Below are 24,709 nucleotides of genomic sequence, written 5' to 3'. Positions count from 1 at the left end.
TTATCAAGCTAGAGTTATCGTGTATGTTATATTACTTTTAAAAATAGTGTCAAGTTATTCTTTGATAAGATAATTAAATTCGATGGGTAGACATTATATGTTCTCTTAATAAACCGTTTATAAATTCAATAGAAACTAATAAAGTTTTTGAAGTTTCTCTTAATGTCACTCGTCAAATGATACCACAAATATAATTGTATTGTCTCGTTACCCCTCCTCCCTCTCCCTTTGTAATTGGAAAAGCTATCTAATTGCCCTAATTTGGGTGTGATGAGTCTCTTCTTTGTTTATTAGTTAATTAGTTATATTAAAAAGAATAAAAAGTAGTTTTTTAATATGAAATAAAATCTCTCAATTATTTAGTCAAAGGAAAAATAATAATAATAAATACATAATGTTCAATTCAACTTACCAATTTTAAAGCACCGATTGTACGGAAAAGTCAAACCATCCCCATGTTACTGAAATAATTAATTTCTACATTTGGTTAATTGAAATTAAGTAGCTTATTAATTAAAATTTGCATGTTCATTCAACTTTAATAATATTGGGATTCCAAATTAATTAGCCCAATTTAGAAAGTTTAGGATCCCAAATTAGTTCATGGATCTCTCCAATTTATTGACAAATTAAACTTGATTTTATTCCCCTAAATTTTTTGTTGTTATATACAATTAATGGTACTCTTTCCATAAAACCCTACCTCTTCCTTGTTTTATACACAAAAGCTCATTGGAATTGAAAAGTTAGTAATAAACAACTCATGAATTTTGTTTTAAAAATAACAAAAATTTATTGTTAGAGATTAAATGGTTGCTTTATAAATATGTGAGATACAATCAAACCACTCGTTTAAATACAAATTTAAACTTTAATGATGGATAATAGAATTATTTAGACCAACATTTATTTTAAACAAATAAAATTTTTGATCAAATAAATATTGAAAATATGAACATCATACTCCAAAGATAATCTTATCTATTTTATGTTATTTTAATTATATTTATTTTATCTTTTTAAACAAAAAAATTGCATGTCACATTAATAATGCACCAATTTTCCACTATATTTGACTTTGACATATCATATTAATGGTAGCAACCATAAAAGTTGGCAGAGAACACAATTTAATATTAAATTGATCTTAACAACATGAACACAATTTAATTTTTAATTATTTACGCATCGATGTAGGGTTCTTGTGAGTATTTAGTTTCAATGGCTCCAAGAGGTTTAATTTCGAAATATTTTTAAGTCATTTTTATCGGAAAAAATATATATTGTTTCAAACTAATTCAAACATAAATCCAAAATCATTGGATTAATTAACAAAAATTAGGTTTAATATATGTCAAAATGTTTGGCATATCAGTAATGTATAACCCTCCAATACAATACCTCAAACTCTCATAACCAAATTCTGATCATTCTTGAGGTTAATTCGTCAACTTATTTGAGGTTAATTCATCAATTTATTTTGTATATATAATTATTAGTACGATGTAATTTTCATAAGGAGGAAATTTAAATAAGAATTGAGATGTCTTAATCAATTCAATTATGCTTAAATTTAACTGCTAACATCACATCAACAACTTGATTAAGATCATTGAAACAATATAGAGAAGAAAACAAAAAATTAAAATTGTTTGAGGGACTGTAGTTAAATTCAATTATCAATCAACTACACATTGAAAATGAAAAATCCTAAAAAATAAATGAAGATAATTACAAATAAATATTTTCTCATGCTCTCCAATAATTGTCTATTTGCGTCGGCGGTGACCCAATATAAATCCACATATACACAAAATAATTAATTAAGCAAATAAATAATTAAGCCTACTCTCCATCTTCTTCCACTATAAAAAGGACCATAAAAATGCCCATACTTACTTAAAAACCAGGAAGCTTCAAAAGCTCAACAATGGCGGCCAAAACCCATTTCAGCTTTCTTCTTCTTCTTGTTCTTTTTCAGCTCTTTAATTCAGGTCTGATTTTAGTTCCCTTCTTCTTCTTCTTTTTCATAACGATAGATTGTAATGTATTGTTTAATTTAATGGGTGAAATTTTGAAATAAAATGAAAATAGGAAGGGGCCAGTTGCAACTGAATTACTATGCAAAAAGTTGTCCAAAAGCTGAAGAGATTATAAAACAGCAAGTCATTGATCTTTACTATGAACATGGAAACACTGCTGTTTCGTGGCTTAGAAATCTCTTCCATGATTGCATTGTTAAGGTAATTAATTAAACTTTATATTTTAATTAATTCCTTTAATCCTTTTGGATACGGATGGAAAGCAAGATAAATAGACATATTATATGTTAATTAATTTTCTTTAAGTGTTTGCAAATTAATCATTTGGTTAACCCTACAAATTAAACCTATGTCCCCTCGGTATACTATTCTAACATAATTTATAGCTTTTACTATAGAGTATACTATTTGTGTATTTGTGTGTGTGCTTATTTGTTAAAATAAAAATAAAATATCACACCACGAAATAAAAATAAATAAATAAAAACAATTATGTACATATTAAGATTGAAATTAATCTTAATTAGGCACTTTGGGAGGCTTGATGACCATATTAAGACAAAATTAAAAATTCATCGACTTTTCAAACAGTTTGAAGATAATATTAAGTATTAAGAACTAAACTTATAATTTAACCTTAATTGTGAATTGACGTAATATTTAAGTAACTCGTTTTACAAATTCAACGTCAGCTACAGACGTGCATGAGTTTATGTAACATCATCGTGTCAAATTGTGTTGAACTTATATCTTGAAATTAATAGTGTTTGGTGTGATTTGGTATTTGTAGTCTTGTGATGCGTCACTTCTGTTGGAGACGGTGGTGGGAGTGGAATCAGAGAAAGATTCAAGCAGAAGCTTTGGAATGAGAAATTTCAAATATGTAAATAAGATTAAAGCTGCTGTTGAGAAAGAGTGCCCTCTCACTGTTTCTTGTGCTGACATCGTTGCTCTCTCTGCTAGAGATGGCATAGTTATGGTATATTATTCCATCATCTTTCTCTCAAACTTTGTCGTTGTTTGTTTTGAAAACATTTAAAAAAAATTGCAACAACAACCTCTAGTACTGTAGGAATCCACTCAAACTTTATATAAAAATTGAGACATGAAACGAGAGTGACAGTGTTCGAGTTTCAACATTCTTTTCAAATAACCATCACATATTGGTTTCATACTCCAACTTTTGTCCAAAGCTTTAATGAATTCCCACTCCAAAATGTAGTTTTAAAATATTTAAAAAAGACAAACTATATAACTCGTAACTCTTTCAATGACGAAGATATATTCTTTTATCCATAAAATTTGTGTTTGTTCTTTTTGTAATGGGGTGAAATTGATGTACAGTTAAAAGGACCTCATATAGATTTGAAAACCGGAAGAAAAGACAGCAAAATGAGTTATTCAAATATGGTTGAGGAGTTGGTTCCACAGCACAACGCATCTCTTGTAAATGTTCTCTCTCGTTTTAACTCCATTGGTATTGATACTGAAGCAACAGTCGCCCTTTTAGGTTTGTATTATTATTCTTTTCAACTCTTTTGTTTCTTGTTCGTCAATTTACAAGTCTACTTCATACAATTTTGAGTTAGTTACATTTATTTATTCTCTGATTGACTTACTAGAGCTTGATTTTATTAGACAAATACATATAGTTTTCCTCAAACTTAACTTAATAACTTATTAGATAATTTTAAAAGAGTAAAAAAAACTCAAAGTTGTAATCTTCAAAAAATAACACTTTTGGTTATTTAAAATAAGAAAAATAAATCATAAGCCGTTTTGTAATATCTAATTTTCATTTTAATTTTGACCAAATTTATTTCTTATTTTTCTTATTCCAATCGCTTTTTGCTATTCGTATAGCTATCTCTAATATTAAATGGGTAATTAGGTGAACCAAATAACTGGGCCGAGTAATAATAGGTCATAAGAGGCTTCTTCAATTGGGCTTTCCTTTGGGTAAATGGGCCTTCCTTTGGGTTTTGATTTTATTTTTGGAAAACGACGCCGAATAGCACAATGCACAAGACAATAATATTTGTAAAAATAGTAATTTTTATAATCATATGGTAAACTTTTTAAAAATATTAATTATGCCCTCTCGTTTCCCTATGCTATAAATGATAGTTGTTATCACTTATAAATGTCATCGGTGATAGTTTTTAATTTAAGAAAATTGACAAAAAAAAAAAAACATTTAAAATGGTGATTGGACGTAGGTATTTTAGTTTTTTACTGTTTTTGTGTTATATATACAATTTTTAACTTCACTAGCTTATGTTTGTTGATTAATTTAATTTCAGGATCTCACTCAGTCGGTCGAGTTCATTGCGTAAACTTAGTCGAAAGACTATATCCAACTGTCGATCCCACCATCGATCCAGAATATGCCAAATACCTAAAGATGCGATGTCCAACACCAACTCCTGATCCAAACGGAGTATTGTATTCAAGAAACGACCGTGAAACTACGATGATTCTCGATAACATGTACTACAGTAACGTACTAAAACACAAAGGATTGCTCATAGTGGACCAAGAATTGGTTTCTAATCCTTTAACTTTACCTTACGTCAAGAAATTTGCTGCTGACAATCTCTACTTTCATGCCCAATTCTCAAGGGGCATTCGTTTGTTATCTGAGAACAATCCCCTCACTGGAGATCAAGGAGAGGTTAGGAAAGATTGTCGCTTTGTTAATAAGTAAAACTAAATTAATTAACTTAATTGATTGAGTTTGCTTATGTATTGTAAAGAATAAAAAAAAAATTATGCTTGGGGTTGCTTTTACAAGTCTTTTCAATTGTATTGTGATGTAAACTTTTCATTTTTTATGCAAATTGGGTTCTTACCATTCCAAAAAAGGAATGAGTTAAAAGTAATCTTGTTTTTGTTCTATCCAATTTTTTATCAAGTTTGATCACTATATTGAAAAACAATCCTTCAAGAATTGATTGTGAGATTTATTAAAAATACCAAAAAACTCAATTTGAATATTCAAAAGTACAAATTGAATCTCATGGGATGAAACAAAAGTGGAATTAAATTTATTTCTTCTAAATTTTGTATTATAATTTATCTTTTTCTGGAGTAAATAATAGAATTATTAGTCAAATTAAAAAAAAAAGGCTCTATTTGTATTAAAACTTCTACCAACGATATAATTATCAGTAATAAATTACTTTTTAATTCAAAGCATAGATCTAAAATTGACTCAGTTTACAAATTCTTTAATATCATCCCTATTAAAGTAAAACACTTCATTGAAAATTAATTTACGAAGTTAAACATTTATTTATACTTTAAACTGTACTTAATTATGCTGGTAGGGCCAACTTAATTAGATTTTATAGGAAACTTAATTAGGAATTCTAAGTAATAGGCATGTTTGACTTCAAATCAGTAACGTATTGATCTTTTTTTAGAACAAATGTCACAACCGTTTTTACTTTTTTAAAATTAAATTTATAAACGTCAACAATTTTTTTTGAAATAATTAAGCTTAAATTTTAAAACTAAAAAAATTAAGACAAGTTAGATGAATAGTTATGCTATTATGAATAAAGTATGTGTTGTTATTTATTTTATTTAGAAAAATCGTATTAAGAATTAGGAAAAGTTGACGCTCCAAGCTTCCTTACCGGTAGAGAAAAATCAACTAGCAACATAGAAAAATCTCAACCAATATTATTTTAGAAGGATGAAGATCTATGAACAAAACAAATCCTATAACTATCATCAAATAGCGTTGCACGAGCGAGTTAGTAGACTTTCCTATTCGTCGAACGTGGGCACTAAACGAAGAATTTAACTTGAACAACTGTAACCAATGCATCAATATCCATCACATAATAGTAAAAGCTCTTATACATCAAGTCTGTTAGAAGAAAGAGTATTGGTGAACCCAAAACACAATCAAATTCCACGAGGTCATGGCTAACCTAGAAAGAAGATCGGAGAGTCCCTAGTGGTCCAATTTAGGGATATACAATATTGTTTGTTTATTAAGTAGGGTTTTTAGTGGCTTTGTGGTGTGGTACTACTCAAGTCAGTGGACACTTTAGGGAGCTAATGTTTACCACTATTTTAATTAACTATTTCCAGCATAATTCAATTAAAATTAAATATATTTTTTTATTGATGTGAATGATATTTACCAATTTAGTTTTTCCTCGTTGTCTTGTGAATAAATAATATTTGTTTCTTATAATCAACGGTGAAGTAAAATTAAAAGAAAAGAAAGCTTTGGAATAATTCCTATATTGATCTTTAAATGCTTAAAATAAAATATATTGGTTTTTCAATAAAGCCTTAAAAAATAAAAAGCACTCCATGATTAAAAAAAAATCAACCAACGTGGACCGTCGGATCAAGGTTAGTCAAGATTCACATAATTAGAGGTCTCGTGCATTTTTAACAAAGCATGGGACCCACACTGATTTTGAAAATCCTAGTCATCACCATTTCCCCATTCTTCTCGAGATCTCCTCCCGATCCTCTACGATTAGCACCACCACAACCTGTTATCCTATCATATCATGATGCGCTCATCATCAAATCTCAGCCGCTAATCAAAGGGATCAGGACCCATACATGTAGAAAGGAAAGAGAAATGGATAATCGAACGGTGGGCCACGTGTTCACGAGGAAAGATGATTGTGAATATATGACGCCTCTTTTAAAACGACACCGCTTTCGGTAGTTCATTCGTTTAGTCATTAGTCAGTGACCTATTAATAGAAATTTTGAAAGATACAACAAACGTAATACATTTGTTTAGGTTTGACTATTTTGTCCCTATCTCTCCTTTTTTGTTTCTTCCAATTTTGTTTTGTATTTTTGGTGAAGTTTATTAGAATTATAATTTAGTTTCTAAACTCCTAGCTACCCACGAGGATGATGATATCTCGTAAACTTGTTTCGTATAATATTCTATTTTTTTATTATATGAGTGTTAATCGTTTTCTGAAGTGCTAAAACTCTAGGTCGTATTTATGTTTATCACTAGATTACTCTAATTCCTTTTAATCGATTTTCCTTATTTCTTAAGTCCTGAATGTTTATTCATTCACATCAAATCAAGAGTGAATATTTACTATACAACTAATTAACGTCTTTATAGTTATTAAAAAAATTGAATATACCATTAAGTTTATGACTCTAAATGTATAAGAAATTCAATAAATCTTACTATATAATAGTTTATAACAAATAATAAGTAGATTGAATCACAAATATGAATTGGTAACATATAGTCATGTGTTAGTTGAGTTGTGCTCACTTTGTCAATAAATTATTTGTCGAATCTATTATATTTGAGAGAAAACCATCATTGAAAAGTTACATAAACAATATGTCCAAAATTTGCATCAATCAAATATAAAGTCAAGCAAGCAAGTCATCTCACCGACAAATAGAAATCATGCTATACATATTAATTTTTGGTTGTTATATGTTAATTGAACCATTACCACTTTATTCAATACAATATTAAATATATAGATATGTGCATGTAGATATTAACATTGTTCACACCTATAATATGATTAGATTACTTGTTTTGTTAGAAGTTAGGAGTGCGTTCGAGACGTGACAACTTGATCATATTCACACTTATAGTTTATATAAACTATTAGTTGACATTTTGTTTAGAGACTCACGAGATGGATGAAGAAAATTATAGGTTGGAATAACTTGATATATATTAAATCGGGGCAGAAATAATGCAAAAATTAAAACAATTTCAATTTCTTTTTCTTAAAGGAAATTATTTTCAATATCCCAACCCTTTAATTTAATGTTATTTATTATTATTATTATTTGAAGACTTCATATATGGTTTATTATTGTAGCTTTGTGTAAAAGTTTCAATATCTTCAACAATTATCCCTTTTTAATAAAGAGAACTTTGTCATGACTTTCAAATCATCATGTGGAGCCTATTAAATTATTATATTTTGAAATTTGCAAATTATGGTCCTTTTCGAATAAATTTGGTGTAGTATATATTTTAATCACAACATGCACTAAATACGATAATGGAATATGTTGGAATATTAATACTTCCTTACCAAACGTAAAAAAAAATTCAAACTTTTACTCCTAAATTTCGGATTTAATTTGAACTACTTAAAATTAACTATCTTTTTACTCATTATTAGATCCAATTCCAAAAACTAAGATGTATTTTGTGGAAAAAAAGGTTCAAAATCTATAAATCAACCATGTGATTAATATTAATTACAACGAGAGATAGTAAAAATACAAATCGTTAATATTTGTTTAGACCGCATATAAAGGATAAAAATCAGATTAACATTGTGGTTAAGTATACAGAAAAGGTTAAAGCGTGGAGGTGACGCGCAGTAGGAAAGGCACGTGCGACAAAACCGTCCACTCTGTAAAAGGTGTGAAACGAAGAAAGAAAATATAAAGAAAAACAAAGTTTGCTTTATCATCGAAAAATTTACCGTTGTGGATAGCCACGTGTCAGAACGGTAGTCCACTTGTCCCCTTCACTCTTCTCTTTGGATTCTCTTTAGTATTCCTTGTTTGTATGCTGAGGTTTAGTCCGTTTTTAAGCCAAAGAAAATTCCATTCTTCTCCCTCTCTTCATTTTCTCTCTCTTACCCGTGATTTCATCATCCTCTTCCTCAATTCATCGGCCAACAAAAAACCAGAGATGGGTTTGAAGAACAGAGTTTGATATCGATGATGTTGAATTTCTCTTCAATATTCTCATCAATTACCTTCACATTACTTCTATTTTCCATTTCCAATACTGTCATTGTCGATTTCACTGCCACCGTCGCCGCCGCGGCCGAATTTGACTTCGGCACTGTTGAACTCAGTAGTTTAAAGCTACTCGGCGATGCCCACTTGAACAACGGGAGCGTGAGGCTCACTCGGGACCTCGCGGTCCCAAATTCCGGCTCCGGCAGAGTCCTTTACGCTAAACCCATCAGATTCCGGCAGCCGGGGATTGATTACCTCGCTAGTTTCTCCACATTTTTCTCTTTCTCTATTACTAATCTCAACCCGTCGTCGATCGGCGGTGGTTTGGCGTTTGTTATATCCCCGGACGCTGAAACGCTCGGCGGCGCTGGTGGGTTGTTGGGGTTGGCTGACGAGAGGGGATTGGGATTCGTGGCGGTGGAATTTGATACGTTAATGGACGTGGAATTTAAGGACATTAATGGAAACCATGTGGGATTGGATCTGAACGAAATGGTTTCGTTAGAGGTTGAAGATCTTCAGGGAATTGGAGTCGATCTTAAAAGCGGCGATACGGTGAATGCGTGGATTAAATACGATGGGTCGGCACGGATCTTCGAAGTATTTGTTTCTTATTCGAATTTGAAACCGACAGAACCTCTAATGTCGTTCAATCTCGACCTTGATCCGTATTTGAACGATTTTATGTACGTTGGATTTTCCGGTTCGACACAGGGGAGTACGGAAGTTCACAGTGTGGACTGGTGGAGCTTTGCGTCGTCATTTGACTCGGATTCAACACCTGGGTCGGTTCCGCCGCCGCCAACGACGACGCTGATGAACCCAACGGCGAATGTTGTTCGTTCACCGCCACCGTCGCAACCGCCATCCGGTTCAGATTCCGTCACGCAAAAGAACTTCAAGTCCACGTCCTGCCACAATGGGCTCTGCAAGCAAGGCGCTGGAGCGGTGGTCGGAGTTGTGACGGCGGGGGCATTTGTTTTAGCATTATTCGCCGGCGCGTTAATTTGGGTATATTCCAAAAAGATCAAGCGGGTTAAAAAATCGGATTCCCTCGCTTCAGAAATCATCAAAATGCCTAAGGAATTCACTTACAAGGAGCTCAAAATCGCCACCAAATGCTTCAATTCGAACAGAATCATCGGCCATGGAGCTTTTGGGACTGTCTATAAAGGGATTCTGCCGGAGACCGGCGACATTGTGGCGGTGAAACGGTGTAGCCATAGTACACAAGGGAAAAATGAATTCCTCTCTGAACTTTCAATCATCGGAACTCTCCGCCATCGGAATTTAGTCCGTCTTCAAGGATGGTGCCACGAGAAAGGCGAAATTTTACTCGTTTACGATTTAATGCCAAATGGGAGTTTAGATAAAGCTCTATTCGAGGCTAGAACGCCGCTGCCGTGGCCTCACCGGAGAAAAATCCTTCTGGGCGTCGCTTCCGCTTTAGCCTATCTGCATCAAGAATGTGAAAATCAAGTCATTCACAGGGACGTTAAAACCAGCAACATAATGTTGGATGAAGGATTCAATGCCCGATTAGGCGATTTCGGATTAGCCCGACAAGTAGAGCACGATAAATCCCCAGACGCCACCGTCGCGGCTGGCACAATGGGTTACTTAGCACCGGAATATCTCCTCACCGGACGAGCTACGGAAAAAACCGACGTCTTTAGCTTCGGCGCCGTCGTTCTCGAAGTCGCTAGTGGCAGACGGCCAATTGAGAAAGATAGCACCGCAGTTGGCGGTGGCGGAAAATTCGGTGCCAACAGTAATTTGGTAGACTGGGTTTGGAGTTTACACAGGGAAGGACGGTTGTTGACGGCCGCTGACGGAAGACTGGGCGGCGAGTTTGAGGAATCAGAAATGAGGAAAGTTTTGTTAGTTGGGTTAGCTTGTTCTCACCCGGATCCAATGACCCGACCCACAATGAGAGGCGTAGTGCAAATGTTAATTGGCGATTCAGAGATTCCGATCGTGCCTCGGTCTAAACCGTCCACAAGCTTCAGTACCGCTCATTTGCTTCTCACTCTACAAGACAGCGTGTCCGATCTCAACGGCATGATAGCCATTTCCACTTCCTCCTCCGAGCATAGCTTCAATGGAGAGGATTTAATTTCACTGGATGATCGGACGGTGAGCAATCCATCCATTGTTTGAATCATTATCCACTCATACGGTACATATATTTTCACATTAAAAAAAAAAAATTAAACTATTGTATTTTTCAATCTTATCCAATATTATTATTTTTAAAAAATTAATGTATTGACACAATAACCCTCCCCCTTCTTCTATTTATTTATTTATTTTTCCTCTTTAGGGTTTGTTTTGTGGGTGCACTGTTGCTTTCAAAATTAACCTAACCCCCTTTTGAAAATATATAATATATACTTGTAGCTTTTTAGGTTATTTATTATTTTTATATTTATAAGGGGAAATGCTGTTGTAACTAAGTGGATATTCTTTTCATTAGTCCTTCTCAATCAATTTAAGTGATTAATTATGTAACTTCATTTCTAAATTATTTATATTCATATGTACGTAATTGATCTTTTTTTTTTTCTTTCAATTATTTAGTTTAGTTTGTTCATGTTTCGTTTATTTTTCTTTATAATTGAAAGTGACTCCAATGTTCTCCATGTTTTTTGTTTATTTATTTCACATCTTTAACCTTTTCTTTTCTTTTGATATCGTACTAAAAGGACTTTATATATGTATAAAATTTGATGAATTATTGATTGGAAAAGGGATGACTTTTTTGTCGACAGAAAATAATAATAATAAATGCATTCAACATGAATCAAATAATTCATGGAAATGGCTGCTAAGTTAATTAGGTTTGATAATGGTGTTGTTCTCATCTTTTAATAAGGTATTTAATGGTAAAACTAACCTGTCATTGAAAGTCTATGGGCTACAACTAGAGGTGTTTCCATAATCATTATGTTGCAATCTCTTATCGCATAAAATGAGCTAATTTACTTGTAAATTTTTCTCCAAAGAAATTTGTGCAGATGGTAAAAGGTATAGTTGATATCACCCGTGTTGTGTAGACTGTTGTTTTTGGATCTGTAGGTTTAAGCCTCGTTTTCTTTATCGTAATCTTAAAGTTTGGTAAGATGGGTCTCTCTTGAATATATTTTTAATTTGACTAAAGTGGGTAGTGGAATATTTAATGTTTGTCTTTTGCTTAAAAAGCTTTCAATCCAAACGAATAATTAATAGGTTGATTATGCATGTAATACAATCGGGAAGAGATTTTATTAAATGCTTGGTGGAGGAGGGGGTTGAGGATTTGATATAGGATATGGGCAACGTGGCATTACGTGATTGAAGGATTCCACAACTTGTTTTTGCTTGCTTAAGTGGGAATAATGTCTCCATTAAAGGGATTATTTCCAATTATTTACCCTTTTTAAAAAAAAAAAAAAAAAAAAAGTAAATTACTCATCATCTAAATAAATAATAATTTGGGTTCGTTTGGGGAACTTTGGATTTATATGTTATGATGTGAAGTCAATCTGTGGGTAAAAGGAATTTGGTAGGTTGTTTTGAACTTTTCGAATGCCATTTAAATCAAGACAAAATCAAAATATAGTAAGCCTATGCCTAAAAGTAAAATCTATACACCTTTTCTTTAAGCAGCCAACTTTTCTTTTATTTCCATGTTAATTAATTAATCATTATTCCTTTTTAGTCGGTTAGGTTTTGTACCGGAAGAATGGGCCTAGATATCATTGGGCTTTCTCTCAAGCCCAATTTGTCAAACTTGGGCCTTATGCGAAGTATCGCAAACCCACTCTACCTTACGCTCTAAGAAGTTGTTTATGGTTGCAATTTGGGAATTAATAATTAAATGGATAATAACATTTAAATATAATTTTAATTATAACAAAATTTATTTGTAGAATAGATTTTGTTATATTTGTGACTATTTCATTTTTTAACTTTAGCATAGCTCCACGACTATTTCATTTTTTTCTATCTTTAGAATTTAAAGTAGAGTTAACGTTTATCCTACCTTCAAAATCAACACACAAGTTTTTTAAAAGCGACTTTTTAAAACCAATTAGCTTTTTGTTTTTTAAAATTAAGCTTATCTATTCTCCGTTTTTTTACCACGACGTGCCTTTTCTTATCAATATTCTAACATCAAAACCAAATAATTAAAATGTACCTTTATCTAGTTTTCAAATTTTTATTTTATTTTAAAGATAGATAATAGATAAATAAATTTGGATGTGGATGGAGAGTTCATAGACTTAATTTTCAAAAACTAAAAACAAACAACTAAATAAATACAAAATAGTTATCTAGTTTTAATAACAAAGTATGTTGGAATGTTCAAAATAAATCAGAATATTAATGTTTATTTTCAGCAAATAACTATATCATAATATATAAACATAGTAATTTATGTTGATTCATGATGAGTAGATTATTATATTTATAAATATGTACAAAAATTAATTATTTAAAACAAAATTTTTATTAATATAATTTTTATTTGTTTTTAGATTTCAACTAAAAATTTAAAAATGTTTTTTTTCGAGGGAGCAAACCTAAAATTCAAAATTGAGAAATTTAAAATAATTTTTAGTTTCTAATAAAAGAGTAAGGATTGAAATAAAAATATGGAAATTCAAAGACTAATAAATAATAATAATCTGATTGGTTGACTAATCCATAACCTAAAATAGGAGATTAAAACTGATTTTAAAATATGAAAAATCTAAAAAAACAAATAACAATAAAAATACAAAGGAGCGTAGACGAGCCCATTACGATCAATTAAGCGGCCCATAGAAAGCGCAGGAACTCGGTTGGACCAAAATCGCCGATTTATATGAATCTTCATCTTTTGTTCTTAGATCTCTCTGACATTTTCATTATCGTCAACCCTTTGCCATCGATCTCATCCCTACAATTGCCGGTATTCTGGATCTTCTTGCCGGTCGATCTACCCGGCTCTGAGTCATAGCATGGCTTCAGCCAATGGCAAGGTATGATTGTCGAACGGCTCTTGGGTTCTTGCTTTTTTGCGTTCAATTTCACGAGATCTGTGCGTGTTTTTTTTTTTTTCTCTTTTAATTTGATTTCTGATTCCGTGTTCGAATGCCTGTATATTCGATTTGATTGTCTGGATCGATCAGTGTACGTGGAGATTCGTCTTTTTTCTTTATTCTGAAAGCTTGATTTCACCTGGTTGGGCGGTGATTTGGTTAGGGAGTGCTGGTATGGATTGAAATTTTGTTTTTTTTTGTTGGCTGAAATTGTAAAGGATAAAAATTCAGCTTCTGGTTGTTTGGCGTACCCATTGTATGTGTTGTGAGAGCTTGGTCTTAGAGATGGAATTTGTCAATGGGGGAAAAATCTAGGGAAAGATGAATCCTGCTGGCGAATTGTTGTTTGAAATTGGGGAATTTCAAGCTATTGGGTTGGAAACTTGTGATTAAGGTGCTTTGCAATTTCTCAATCATCATAAGGTTTGGTGGATATTTAAAATGATTTTTGATTTTGTAGGGAACTAATTTGAGATCATAAATGGTTTATCTATGTTTGATATACATAGCGAAGAAGCGAAGCTATTTTGGTTTATGCCCTAGTGTTAAAATCCAGTCATAGTTGAACTGTGACTTAACATTATGAAAAATGTATCTCCATTAGTAATTGAAGAATTCCCTCACGAGATCATTGATCAGTCATTACTTATGAAAAGTATGAGATAGAGGGTGATTTTGTTACTTGGAAACATCAAAATTTGATGTTGATGGTTAATTAATTTTTTGTTCTACAAGTGAACAGGGAAATGTGATCAATGATATTGAAGCAAAAGGATTCAATCCAGCACTAATAGTACTTCTTCTTGTTGGTGGGTTGCTGCTGATTTTCCTAGTAGGGAACTATGCACTTTACTTGTATGCACAGAAGAATCTCCCTCCCAAGAAGAAAAAGCCAGTATCCAAAAAGAAGATGAAGAGGGAAAGACTGAAGCAAGGAGTGTCTGCACCTGGAGAGTAAAAGAACAGAAAAGAAAAATGATAAAAAAAAAAATTTAACTTCCCGAGGTTTCCTTCTCTGTAGAACGCTTTGATTCAAAGTTTTTCCTACATAGACTGCCTAGAAAGTTGTTTAACAGTTTTATTTATTTTATCTGCTGTCTTAGAACTCTTCAGAAATGGAACTTGATTTGTGAGTTTTAAACTCATATTACTTGGGCTCTTTTCTCAAGGTACCATTGACTCTTCGCTACTTATTATTCCTCCTGTTCTCTCTTGGGTACACACCAGAAAGTTTTATGTTTCTCCATCTTTAAGTAGCCTTAACTCAATCCTTTTTACTGTTAGCGTCTTCTCTTCTTTTTTTTTTTTTTTGGACTTTAAATCTTTCAATAAAGGTGGGGATAGCTAGATTCTAGACTTTAGAGATCAGGAGAGAGATTGCACTGCATGGCATGGAGCATACTTTAAAAATAGATTGAGATTCACCTACATTAGTTTAGGGTCCCAAATTATAATGTGAACAAAAAGAGTTTGATGTCATACGGGAGTAATAGAAATTATCCGGCATGATTGAGTGTGTGAAATTCTGTGTTAAGGAAGATTTCAAAGACACTCATTTCTGAACAGGAATAGACTCACTCACAAATTTGTGACAAGAAACATGTTAGTCAACTAGGGAAAAGACATGTTTTTATGGGGGGCAATACTTATTTGAATATCACGTGGAACACTAGAGAACATTGAAGCTGAGAAAAGGGTTTACCTTTAACTGAAGGAAGTAAGTCATCTTTTGTCCCCTCTCTGTATTTTTATGGGATTCATTGTTTTCAAGTCACCATCAACATAATTGTGGATTCTGTCCAAACAGGCAAATGTTGATATAAAACACTCAGCTTTTAGCCTTTTGCTTATTTTGTTTTGTTGGCTTTTAGTTCACTTGCTTGCATTGCTATACTCCTCAGGCAACTCAGTATCTTTTTGTTATGGGCAAAAGCTACCCATTTTGCTTTTTTTTCTTTTTTTCCTTTTTTTAATTATTATATTACTTCTGCCAAACAAACAGCACCACTCTTTAAATTTCTGTTTATTGGATTTTGTTTTGTTGGAATTTGATAGCAACTAAATTCTCTTCTCTTCTCTTCTCTGTTACATATTTACAATCTCTGTCTTGTTTAAGTTGGAAGAAACAAGATAACACTAACTAGTGTAGTCTATCAGAGGCAATTCAAGACAATAATTAGTATCTTATCAACATAGTTACGTCTGAATTGACAAACATGTTCTTATTACATGTTTTTCAGTTTATCAATTGTATTAGTGGAGAATATGTATTTATTTATGAAGACAGGTTTACATTTACAGTCAAATACTTGTACTTCAATTGTAAGACTAGAATTCAAAGGGGGCACACAATTGCCTTCGAATTGCTTAAAACATAGCACTAATGATTAGTAAGTAGAAAATTGAATCAAAATGTGTAAAAATAAAAAGAGAAAAGAAAGTGAAATAATAATAGAAAAGAGGAAAAATGAAGCATTGAGTGAAGAAGAAGGAAGAGGAAAGAAAGAGTGTTAAGGAGACAAGACATGTGAAGGAAACAAATGAAAAATGTAATAAAAGGGAAGGTGGGTCAGTCAGAGAATACACACACACACTCTCTCTCTCATTTTCCACTCAATTTAATAATATCAAAAGTATACAAATAAATTAATAAATTCAGTCAGAGTATCCAAAGATGCTTTATTTAAATTTCCCCATTCCATCGCTCCTAGAAGTTACAACCTCACAACAACAACAACTTGTAAAATAACCAAAACCAAAACGAACATTTAATTCAATTTCCAATCCGAAAAACCAAAATTGCAAATTTGGTTTTTATCATTTCAAAAAACTCAAGACTTTAGGTTTTGTACCAACTTTATTAAAAACCAAAATTGCAATTTGACACCCCAAAAAAAAAAAACTTTTTGAAACTAAAAGAAATAAACTAAAAAAGCCAAAAGTTATTGTATGTGTCTGAAAAAGTGTATATTAATGGTGCCATGGCAATGCATGTACATAAAGAAGAAAGAGGGCATTAAATATGGAAGCTCTAGATTTTCATGGGCAAATAAGATTAACAAATTTTCACAATTTCTTCATCACAACTTCTTTTTTCTTCTTTGCTATGGAGATTCTCTACCATAGCTTCAGAGATAGAGAAATTTATACAGAACTTAAAATGAAAAAAGAAAAAGAAAATTTATGAATATTGAAGTAAGAATAAGAAGAAGAAGAAGAAGAAGAAGAAGAAGGAATTAAGAATTAAAAGTGGTATTTTTGCTAATAAATATATTTGTTATGAATTGTTTGGTAAGCAAGAATCAGGAATCCCCAACCTTCTCTTTTTCCAGAATAATCCTACTTCTGGATTCATCTTCTCCGCCGTTCTCGACGGTTCCGATTTGCAACGTGTCAAAATCAACGGCCGAGATGAGCTTCCGAGGACTTCTTCTTCTTCTTCCCCTGTTTTTTCTTGTTTAATATTAGCTGATTTCACGATTCTTTCTGGAACGGAATGTTCGTCAATGTTCTTCGCAAATTCCTCGTTCTCCTCGAATTCTAAGCCTCCACTTGGATCTTGATCCGAAACTGAAGCTCTTTGGGATGTGGGTTTCTCAATCTCGACTGTTTTTCCGCCATTGTTGGGCTTTGTGCTCTGTTCTTTTTCTTTTTCTTCTTCTTCTGTTTCTTCCTGATTTTCCTCGTTTTTCAAAGGAGACCCCCAAAATCTACTCGCTAACGATGTCGATCGATATGGAGCAGATCTGCATCTCGTTAACAACAATGCGTTTTTCGGGGGGGAAGAATTTGAAGAAATCAACGCTTCGGCGGTTTCTTCTTCTTCTTCTTCTTCATCGTCGTCGTCAACAGCGGCGACAACTTGGATTTCCTTGTTTGATATTTCAACTCCGCCACGAAAGGGGGGTTCACGCGGCGGCGAATTTGTTCTAACTTTGGGTTTCCGGCGGAACCCACATTGAAAAAACGAGACCAATCTCTGAAAAATTGGAGAAGAATTGGGTTTGAATTTCTTTCGAAAACAGGGGCAACACCGAGCAGCTCGGATCCAACGGCAACGACGGCGAGTACGAGTACCAGAACGCTTTCGGCGGCGCGTGGAGGAGCGACGAACTCGGACTTGGCCAATACAAGTGACTTTAGGGGATGAAGGCTCTTGGGTTTCAATGGCGGTGGCGTTATTCTTCCTTCTCATGAACATCATCGGACTAGCACGAGACCTTCCTCTGCTTTTGCTCCCCACATTGCTCCTCAAAAACCTCATCAATGGCGGCGGAAATTTCTCCGTCCGGCCTGGACTCGATATCGGCTTCGCCGACGGCTTCATTTCAACAAGAAAAAAAACAAACCCAAATTTCACAAAAAACAGCTTTTCTTCGGTTCCTCTACAATCGCCGCCGTGAAGATGGGCGGCTTCGGAGTCAGTTCTTCACTGATAGAATTAGAAGAGTTTCATTTCACTATGGAAACTTACGAGTTTTTCATTATTATTTGCTTTTCCCTTTCTTTTTGGGGGAAAATATTTGTTTTGTGTGTGAATAATATATATGTGTGTGTGTGTGTGAGTGCACGGATGGTGAATCGACCGCAGGGATTTTTCTATATTATAAGATCTAGAAGCTTTTGTCTATCTAAGGGCTATTTTGGTCATTTCAAGAGGGTTTTTATTTATATATATGTGTGTGTGAAGTAGGTCTTTGATTAAATATTGATTTATTTTTATATGGAAGAGAGTAGTAGCCGATTGAATCTTGGATGTGAACGTAAGCAGAGATAGCCGTTTTAGTCTTTGGATATTTTATTCTTTCTTTTATTGTCTTCCACTTTTCTTCATTAATAATTAAGTTTCATATTCTTAGTTTTGACTACTAATTCATCACGAAAGTGCAGTTATAAAGAGCCATTTATATTAATAGTACTTAAATAAGGAACTAAAATATTTTTGGATATACATCAAATTCTAGGAATGGGAGAGTTCATCAAAATTTGATTGAAGATTGTCAATTCAATAGGATTCTGTACCTTTCATCTAATCCACCACTCTAATTAGAAAAATGGAAAGTGTACAAAGAGATAAATAGAGAAATTAATTAATTAAAGATGAAGAATATGCGTTATTGCATATGTCTACCATCTTCACTAAGGAATATTTTCTTAAGGCTTTGTATAAAAACACAAGAAGAATAGGAATAGTCTAACCTCATTGCACTCCATATCCTCAATATGACAAAAAAGGTAGATTTTTGAAGCTTTAGATATCATAATTGAGAATGGAATATTGTTTTGAACGAAACTAAAAGTATGGTAAAGGTTTAAACTCAGACCAAAATAATCAAAATTTGGAGAAGATCAATACATTTCTTGGCTTTAATTTAAAGTTCCGAAATGTGAAAATAATTAGTTGGTGAGGAATTAGGAATAAGAGATGGAATAATGGGGAATTAGAGAATGAAAGTTAGTTATGAGTTGTTGATAAATTAGGTTGAAGCATTGATTGATGATGTAACAAATAACAGTAGACATTGTGGGTTTTGGCTGATTTTTGTTTTTAGGTTTTTTGTTTTCTTCTTAAAAAGAGTTTGAGGGTTTCCCACTTCTTCACTCAACTTAGGAATCATTTGAACATACCCATGATTGAATATTGATACATCATAGATCCCACTTTCCTCTTTTTAATTATCATCTCTCTCTTAAATATTTCCATACCTTTTCAATTATTTCATTCTCCCACCTACCTTTCCATCTCTCTCCCTTGCAGGAAAATATCAAAGAAAAAAGTTGCTTAAATACAGAAATAATAAATTTTCTTCCCAATCTATTTTTAAACTTTACATTTAATTAAAAATTACCATTTCTCTTTATTCAATCACTATTTTCAAAGAAATCTCTCTTTTATTTTTGACAAAACAATGGTGAAACTTCAAGATAAAATTTATTACTCCCATGAACATCGAGTGGTTGTCTAATAATCGAAAATTTTCACCTAAATGTCCGTCTTAAAGTGGACGACTTAGGGTATCCCATAAGTAACTTTTGTGGGTGAAAATTCAACAATTGTGGAGTAAAACTAAAAGATTGTAAAGGGATATCATTTTTACCCAATTAACACTAACCTTTCTGCTCTTTCTTTCCTTTCCTTTCCTTGACTTCTAAGTTCTTTAACCTTTTCACTAAACATATTTTACCCTTAAAAATGGACAACAACCTTCTACAATTCTCCTATTTTACAAATCAGTGTTACTAAGAAATGGGTCAAGAGAGCTATGAGATTTATAAATTTGATACATTATACATACCCATTGGTAAAGTTAATATTGACAAAGTTGATACACGTGACACATGTAGCAGAATAAACTATATGAGCCAGTTTTAATTAATGGTAAAATTTAATGAAATGGCATGGTTTCAAATATTCCCAGGCACATGGTGGGTGAAAAGCATTGAGTAGGACTTAGTAACAAAATAAGCAAACCACAGCCCATGTGGCTGTGATGGGTAGATATTCCTAAGGTAACATTCAAAAATATTTATTTCATCTCTAAACTTCCTAGTTTTGTTATCCACTTTTTTTCAAAGTTCAAAAAACAAGAAAGTTTAATAAATTCAAGAAGGTAGTTTCTAAAAATTCTTTTTTTTTTCTAGAATTTGGCGAACTCAACTTCTTTACTAAAAAAAACTTAGATGGAAACCTTAGCAAGAAATGGACAGAAAATATGCTTAATTTTCACAAACCAAAACAGGGTTGCAGGATTCTAATTCTACTTTACTGTTACTTATTATAACCTGAGCAAAGATTTGCTTCTACAATATAAAGTTTTACTGTTATAAGGTGACAGAACACTTTACAATCAGAAAGACAATCAATAACCTAAAAAGATTTTTCTAGAATAATTAATAAAGTTGACAATAAGTAGTTTTAGCACAAAAACGACATACCTTTTAAACACGAAGATCAAATTCTTCCTTGTAGAGAGTAAGAAGGTCACGTGTCAAACAAAGTCCATCACAGCATGTCATTGTCTCCTCCAGCAGCTTCAAAGAGAAATGGCAATGGCAATATAGTCAAATCAATATAGAGCGAATGCAAAACACTTAAAAAACAGACAACCACTATCACCATTTTTTTTTCCAACGAAATCCAAACCCCACCAATAGATAGTGCCTTTTAAGGCATTATCTTTCAGTATAGTTGGAACTTTCCAAAATGGGTTTGGACCATCAAGTAATTTCATCCAGCAGACAAGAAGACAAAAGGTCAACTTACATTGCTGGATTCCATTTTGATGGTGGGGCTAACAAAGACAATAGAGAATCATTCAGTGAAGTTCAGCTCTAAATCTCATCTGTTAAATAAAATATTACACAATATATACAACAACATATGTAGTTTTATGAGAAATATACAATTGGGGGGGGGGGGGGGGGGGGGGGGAGTGTAAGTTAAGATCTGGCAGTTCTCTAGCTATTTATTGCAACTATTCTGAAATTCTATCATCATACATTACAATGCCAGGGTTCAGATTCAACAGGCCTTTTCATCCCCACAACTACTGATCTCATTGGTTCAAAGCCCTGCTCCCACGAGATGCTCTGGTTCTTCTCAGTATGGGCATCGGTTTCATCATCTGGGATCAAACACTGCGCGTTAGAGATTATGATTTGCAAACCAGTCGATGTGAGCAAATGCTGCAAAAGATATCTGATTGTAATCAATACTAATACAACTGCTAATTAAGATGATCTTACCTGAAGCATTTGTCAGAGAGAATTCAGTGAGGCGTCTAACGCAATCCTTCAAGGCTTGGAGTTCAGCTTCTTTCTCATTTAGCTTTGATTGGGCAACATTCAGTTCAGATTCCAACTCCCCAATTTGATGCTCCTGCTGTTCAATAAGCAAATGGCAAAGTTTCTGATCCAGTTCGGCTGGTACCACTCCATGCGAGGGGTAAGTATGAGATATCAAGTTCTCTGGCCCATGGAATTCATTAGATGAAACTTTGGTCTGCAATAATTGGTAGGGAAAATACCAATTAAATGAGGTTAGCATAAGATATATAAGATTCGTAAATTAGTAATGATTTAAACTCTTCCTGCTATCAGCCATTCATCAAGATTTGATTGAAGGTTCTAAACTTTCCATTAAGACTTAAAACTGCCACCTTTTCTAGGCCCGTTAAAGCTCCTGCTTGGCAAGAATCTTCTGCTGAACACCATGGGAGTTTTTCCAATTCAGTCGCGAGCTCTGCTTCCAGTTGATCCATATCATGTATCTCTGGATCTGGTTCTTCAGTAAGAACACTGCTTTCACATTCCCCATCGTCAAACATAGACACAGTGTAATTTCTTGCCTCACTCAGTCGCTGGATCTCTGCGCTCGACCTTTCAATTTCAGGTTGAATTGTATTGCATTCTCTACCTTTGCCTGCCTCCACATGACGTGAATATTTTCTCTTGTAAAGTTCTGATTTCAATTCCCGAACAACTTTTGCAGTCTCGTCCACAGTTACATTCAACTTATTTATTTCTGCTTTTCCCGCTGACATCATGTACATGATTCCAACACCAATACCCCAATGAAATAAAGAGTCATCTGAAAAGTGAAAAGCAAATAAAAGCCATACATGATTGATTGGTTCACAAAAGCAACAAGAATTAAGGAGGAAATCTAGATAAATTAACAAACTGGAAACAGCTGACGTGCTAATTATATACGTACTGTGGTGAATGATCACAGTTCATGTTTACCATGCATATTATTTGGTAACTATTTCAGACTTAAGAACCAACAGACAGGCACTAAATCACGAACTCATACAAAATGAGGAACAGTGATGCTATTCCCAAACATTTCTACAGGATAATGAAGTTAAAACCTCAATGTGCCCAAAATGCTTGAGAATCTGGAAAAGAAAGAAAAGAATACTAAAGTAAACAAAGACTGAAAGCTCCCTTCCTAAAATTCTTGGTTGACTAAGGCTCCTGAAAAATAGCGGGGTTGGCGAAGCTTTCAAAGATTAGTGTTGGTCATCAACATAAAGCTAACAATGGGCCACGCCTTAATAATACAAGAAAGGTTGCATAACTTTTATCAATTTTTCATCTAATGTATTGCTCATACCCCCAACCCACACCATGCAACAAAGACCTCCAACGTATCCATTAAAGAATTATGCAAAAAAATATGTCTCTCTTTTTTTTTTTTCTCACCGAATTATCCTACAAACAACAAACAAAAAGTTCTTTTAAAACAAAGTTATATTAAAGACCAGGAACATTCAAACTCGAGGTGTAAGACAATAAGCTAACTGAAAAACTATTTCTACATTTCTATAATAAAAGATCGCTCGAAAGGAGAATCGGGGGTGGGGGGGAGGATCATTGGCAGTTGAAAACTGAAATTGTTCTATCCGCACTGTTCTTCCCAACAAACCAACAGAAATCAGATGATTTATATTTAAATGATCATCGTCATCTTACCTTTGGAAGAGCATGATTCAGTCTTGGCAGCACCTGAGTTCTTACTAGTTCTCCTCTTCTTCAAACAAACAGAGAACCTTCCCGAACTCTTTTTCGGCTCCATCGCCAAATCTCTACCAGCAGTACAATTCTCCATTTCTCCATTTCCCCCCCTAGCTTCTTTTACCCCTCCACGGTACCGAATCCTTGTTTTTTTCCGCAACTTCTTCGATCGATGTCGAGAGCTCGTCGCTCCACGTGAACCCGAACTCGAAAACCTAAAAATCCCCTCACGTCCAAACTCGTTCAGTTCATTAGAGACCACCGGGGACCCAAATTCCGTTTCGATCGGACCCTTCAACTTCACAATGCCATCAGGTTTCTCTCGATCTTCGCAACTCTCATCACATTTCTTCGATTCTTCTACGAGTGCAGTCCCATCAGGGTTTACACCGGCGCCTAGAATGTGCTTCGCGACCAGTCCGGTGGATCCTGCCACCGCCGCCGCCAGAAGAACCTGCCACATGGAAATGAAAAAGGAAAAACGGAACACCAGTCTTTGCAGAGAGCGAGAGAGAGGTATGGAAGGAATGGGTTATTGGTGCGGTGGAGGTCCGCCGTGCGATGGTCACTGACACCGTGACACTTGGTCGTACTGATTTGGAAATAGTTTTCAGTGTAGTCAGTCACATGGTTCCCGCTTTAAGGCGTCGTCCCCACGATAGGAAACTACAACTCGACTTTTTTGAATTTTATGGGCCGTGATTATGGGCTGGGCTACATCGTATGAATCCCGCATAATTGGGCCCAATTCGAGTAAGGGAGGGCTACTTTCGATTACTTTCTTTCTAAACCTAGATAAGGTGATAACTTTTATTTTAATGTTTTCGTATAATTCTCTAAGAAAATACAAAAACTTTTCTATATAGAGAAATTTGTTCTACTAGTTCTCGTCTTTGTAAACTCGAGATGATTCATTATTACTTTTAATCTATTAGATTTTTTGTTTTTATTTTTCAAAATTTTGTCCCAAGTTTCATAAATTAAATTGATAATTGTAATGCATATATTTATTTTCTTTTTCTTTTACATTGAAATAATCAACCATCTCCACAAACAAATACATCACATTTTGTGATAAGTTGCCTTCCATCCATGACAAATACAGTAAATTGTTTAAGATTTAAGATTTTACTCGAAAAGTCACAACCAATTGATAAATGATATATGTGGATATTTTCTATAAATATAGGGATAAAAATAATGTATAAAAATTATGTCTACGTAACTCTTTTAATATAGTAGAGATGTAAAGTAATTTTTGTTGTTGTTTGATAAAAAATCTTATAAATATTATGCTAAAATGTGTTATAGAAAATTTATTTTAAACCATAAAACTAATAAACCCTA

The 24,709-nt window shown here is 33.5% G+C and overlaps 5 protein-coding genes across 6 annotated transcripts; 3 read left to right on the top strand and 2 right to left on the bottom strand.

Moving 5' to 3' along the window:
* Window positions 1–1,834: 1,834 nt before the first annotated feature.
* Window positions 1,835–4,945, top strand: LOC101215428 (peroxidase 21). Its single transcript, XM_004137766.3, has 5 exons — window positions 1,835–1,994; window positions 2,095–2,243; window positions 2,833–3,021; window positions 3,387–3,552; window positions 4,346–4,945. The coding sequence occupies exons 1-5, from the start codon at window positions 1,931–1,933 to the stop codon at window positions 4,747–4,749; spliced, it is 972 nt and encodes a 323-aa protein (XP_004137814.1). The 5' UTR covers window positions 1,835–1,930; the 3' UTR covers window positions 4,750–4,945.
* A 3,405-nt stretch (window positions 4,946–8,350) lies between these two features.
* Window positions 8,351–11,325, top strand: LOC101215187 (L-type lectin-domain containing receptor kinase VIII.1). The gene has a single exon (XM_004137765.3). It carries the CDS (start codon window positions 8,754–8,756, stop codon window positions 10,935–10,937), a length of 2,184 nt encoding a protein of 727 aa, XP_004137813.1. The 5' UTR covers window positions 8,351–8,753; the 3' UTR covers window positions 10,938–11,325.
* A 2,219-nt stretch (window positions 11,326–13,544) lies between these two features.
* LOC101214947 (DNA-binding protein S1FA) lies at window positions 13,545–15,032 on the top strand. The gene is made up of 2 exons (XM_004137764.3): window positions 13,545–13,783; window positions 14,586–15,032. Exons 1-2 carry the CDS (start codon window positions 13,763–13,765, stop codon window positions 14,799–14,801), a joined length of 237 nt encoding a protein of 78 aa, XP_004137812.1. The 5' UTR covers window positions 13,545–13,762; the 3' UTR covers window positions 14,802–15,032.
* Window positions 15,033–16,859: 1,827 nt separating this feature from the next.
* On the bottom strand, window positions 16,860–21,147 carry LOC101213177. The gene is made up of 3 exons (XM_011653648.2): window positions 21,108–21,147; window positions 20,780–20,875; window positions 16,860–18,275 (listed from the first exon to the last, which is right to left on the bottom strand). The coding sequence occupies exon 3, from the start codon at window positions 18,168–18,170 to the stop codon at window positions 17,121–17,123; it is 1,050 nt and encodes a 349-aa protein (XP_011651950.2). The 5' UTR covers window positions 18,171–18,275; window positions 20,780–20,875; window positions 21,108–21,147; the 3' UTR covers window positions 16,860–17,120.
* A 16-nt stretch (window positions 21,148–21,163) lies between these two features.
* On the bottom strand, window positions 21,164–23,989 carry LOC105434959. Of its 2 annotated transcripts, none has more exons than XM_011653646.2 (4): window positions 23,321–23,986; window positions 22,003–22,433; window positions 21,590–21,845; window positions 21,164–21,468 (listed from the first exon to the last, which is right to left on the bottom strand). In XM_011653646.2, the coding sequence occupies exons 1-4, from the start codon at window positions 23,823–23,825 to the stop codon at window positions 21,338–21,340; spliced, it is 1,323 nt and encodes a 440-aa protein (XP_011651948.1). In that variant the 5' UTR covers window positions 23,826–23,986; the 3' UTR covers window positions 21,164–21,337. The 2 variants fall into 2 exon arrangements, with proteins under 2 accessions (XP_011651948.1, XP_031739017.1); XM_031883157.1 differs by having other exon boundaries at window positions 21,344–21,481; window positions 23,321–23,989.
* Window positions 23,990–24,709: the final 720 nt, after the last annotated feature.

The sequence above is a fragment of the Cucumis sativus genome, chromosome 3 (assembly GCF_000004075.3).
Source record: "Cucumis sativus cultivar 9930 chromosome 3, Cucumber_9930_V3, whole genome shotgun sequence".
Taxonomy (NCBI): domain Eukaryota; kingdom Viridiplantae; phylum Streptophyta; class Magnoliopsida; order Cucurbitales; family Cucurbitaceae; genus Cucumis; species Cucumis sativus.
Note: the sequence above shows the minus strand (reverse complement) of the source record. Positions and strands in the feature narration are given on the sequence as shown.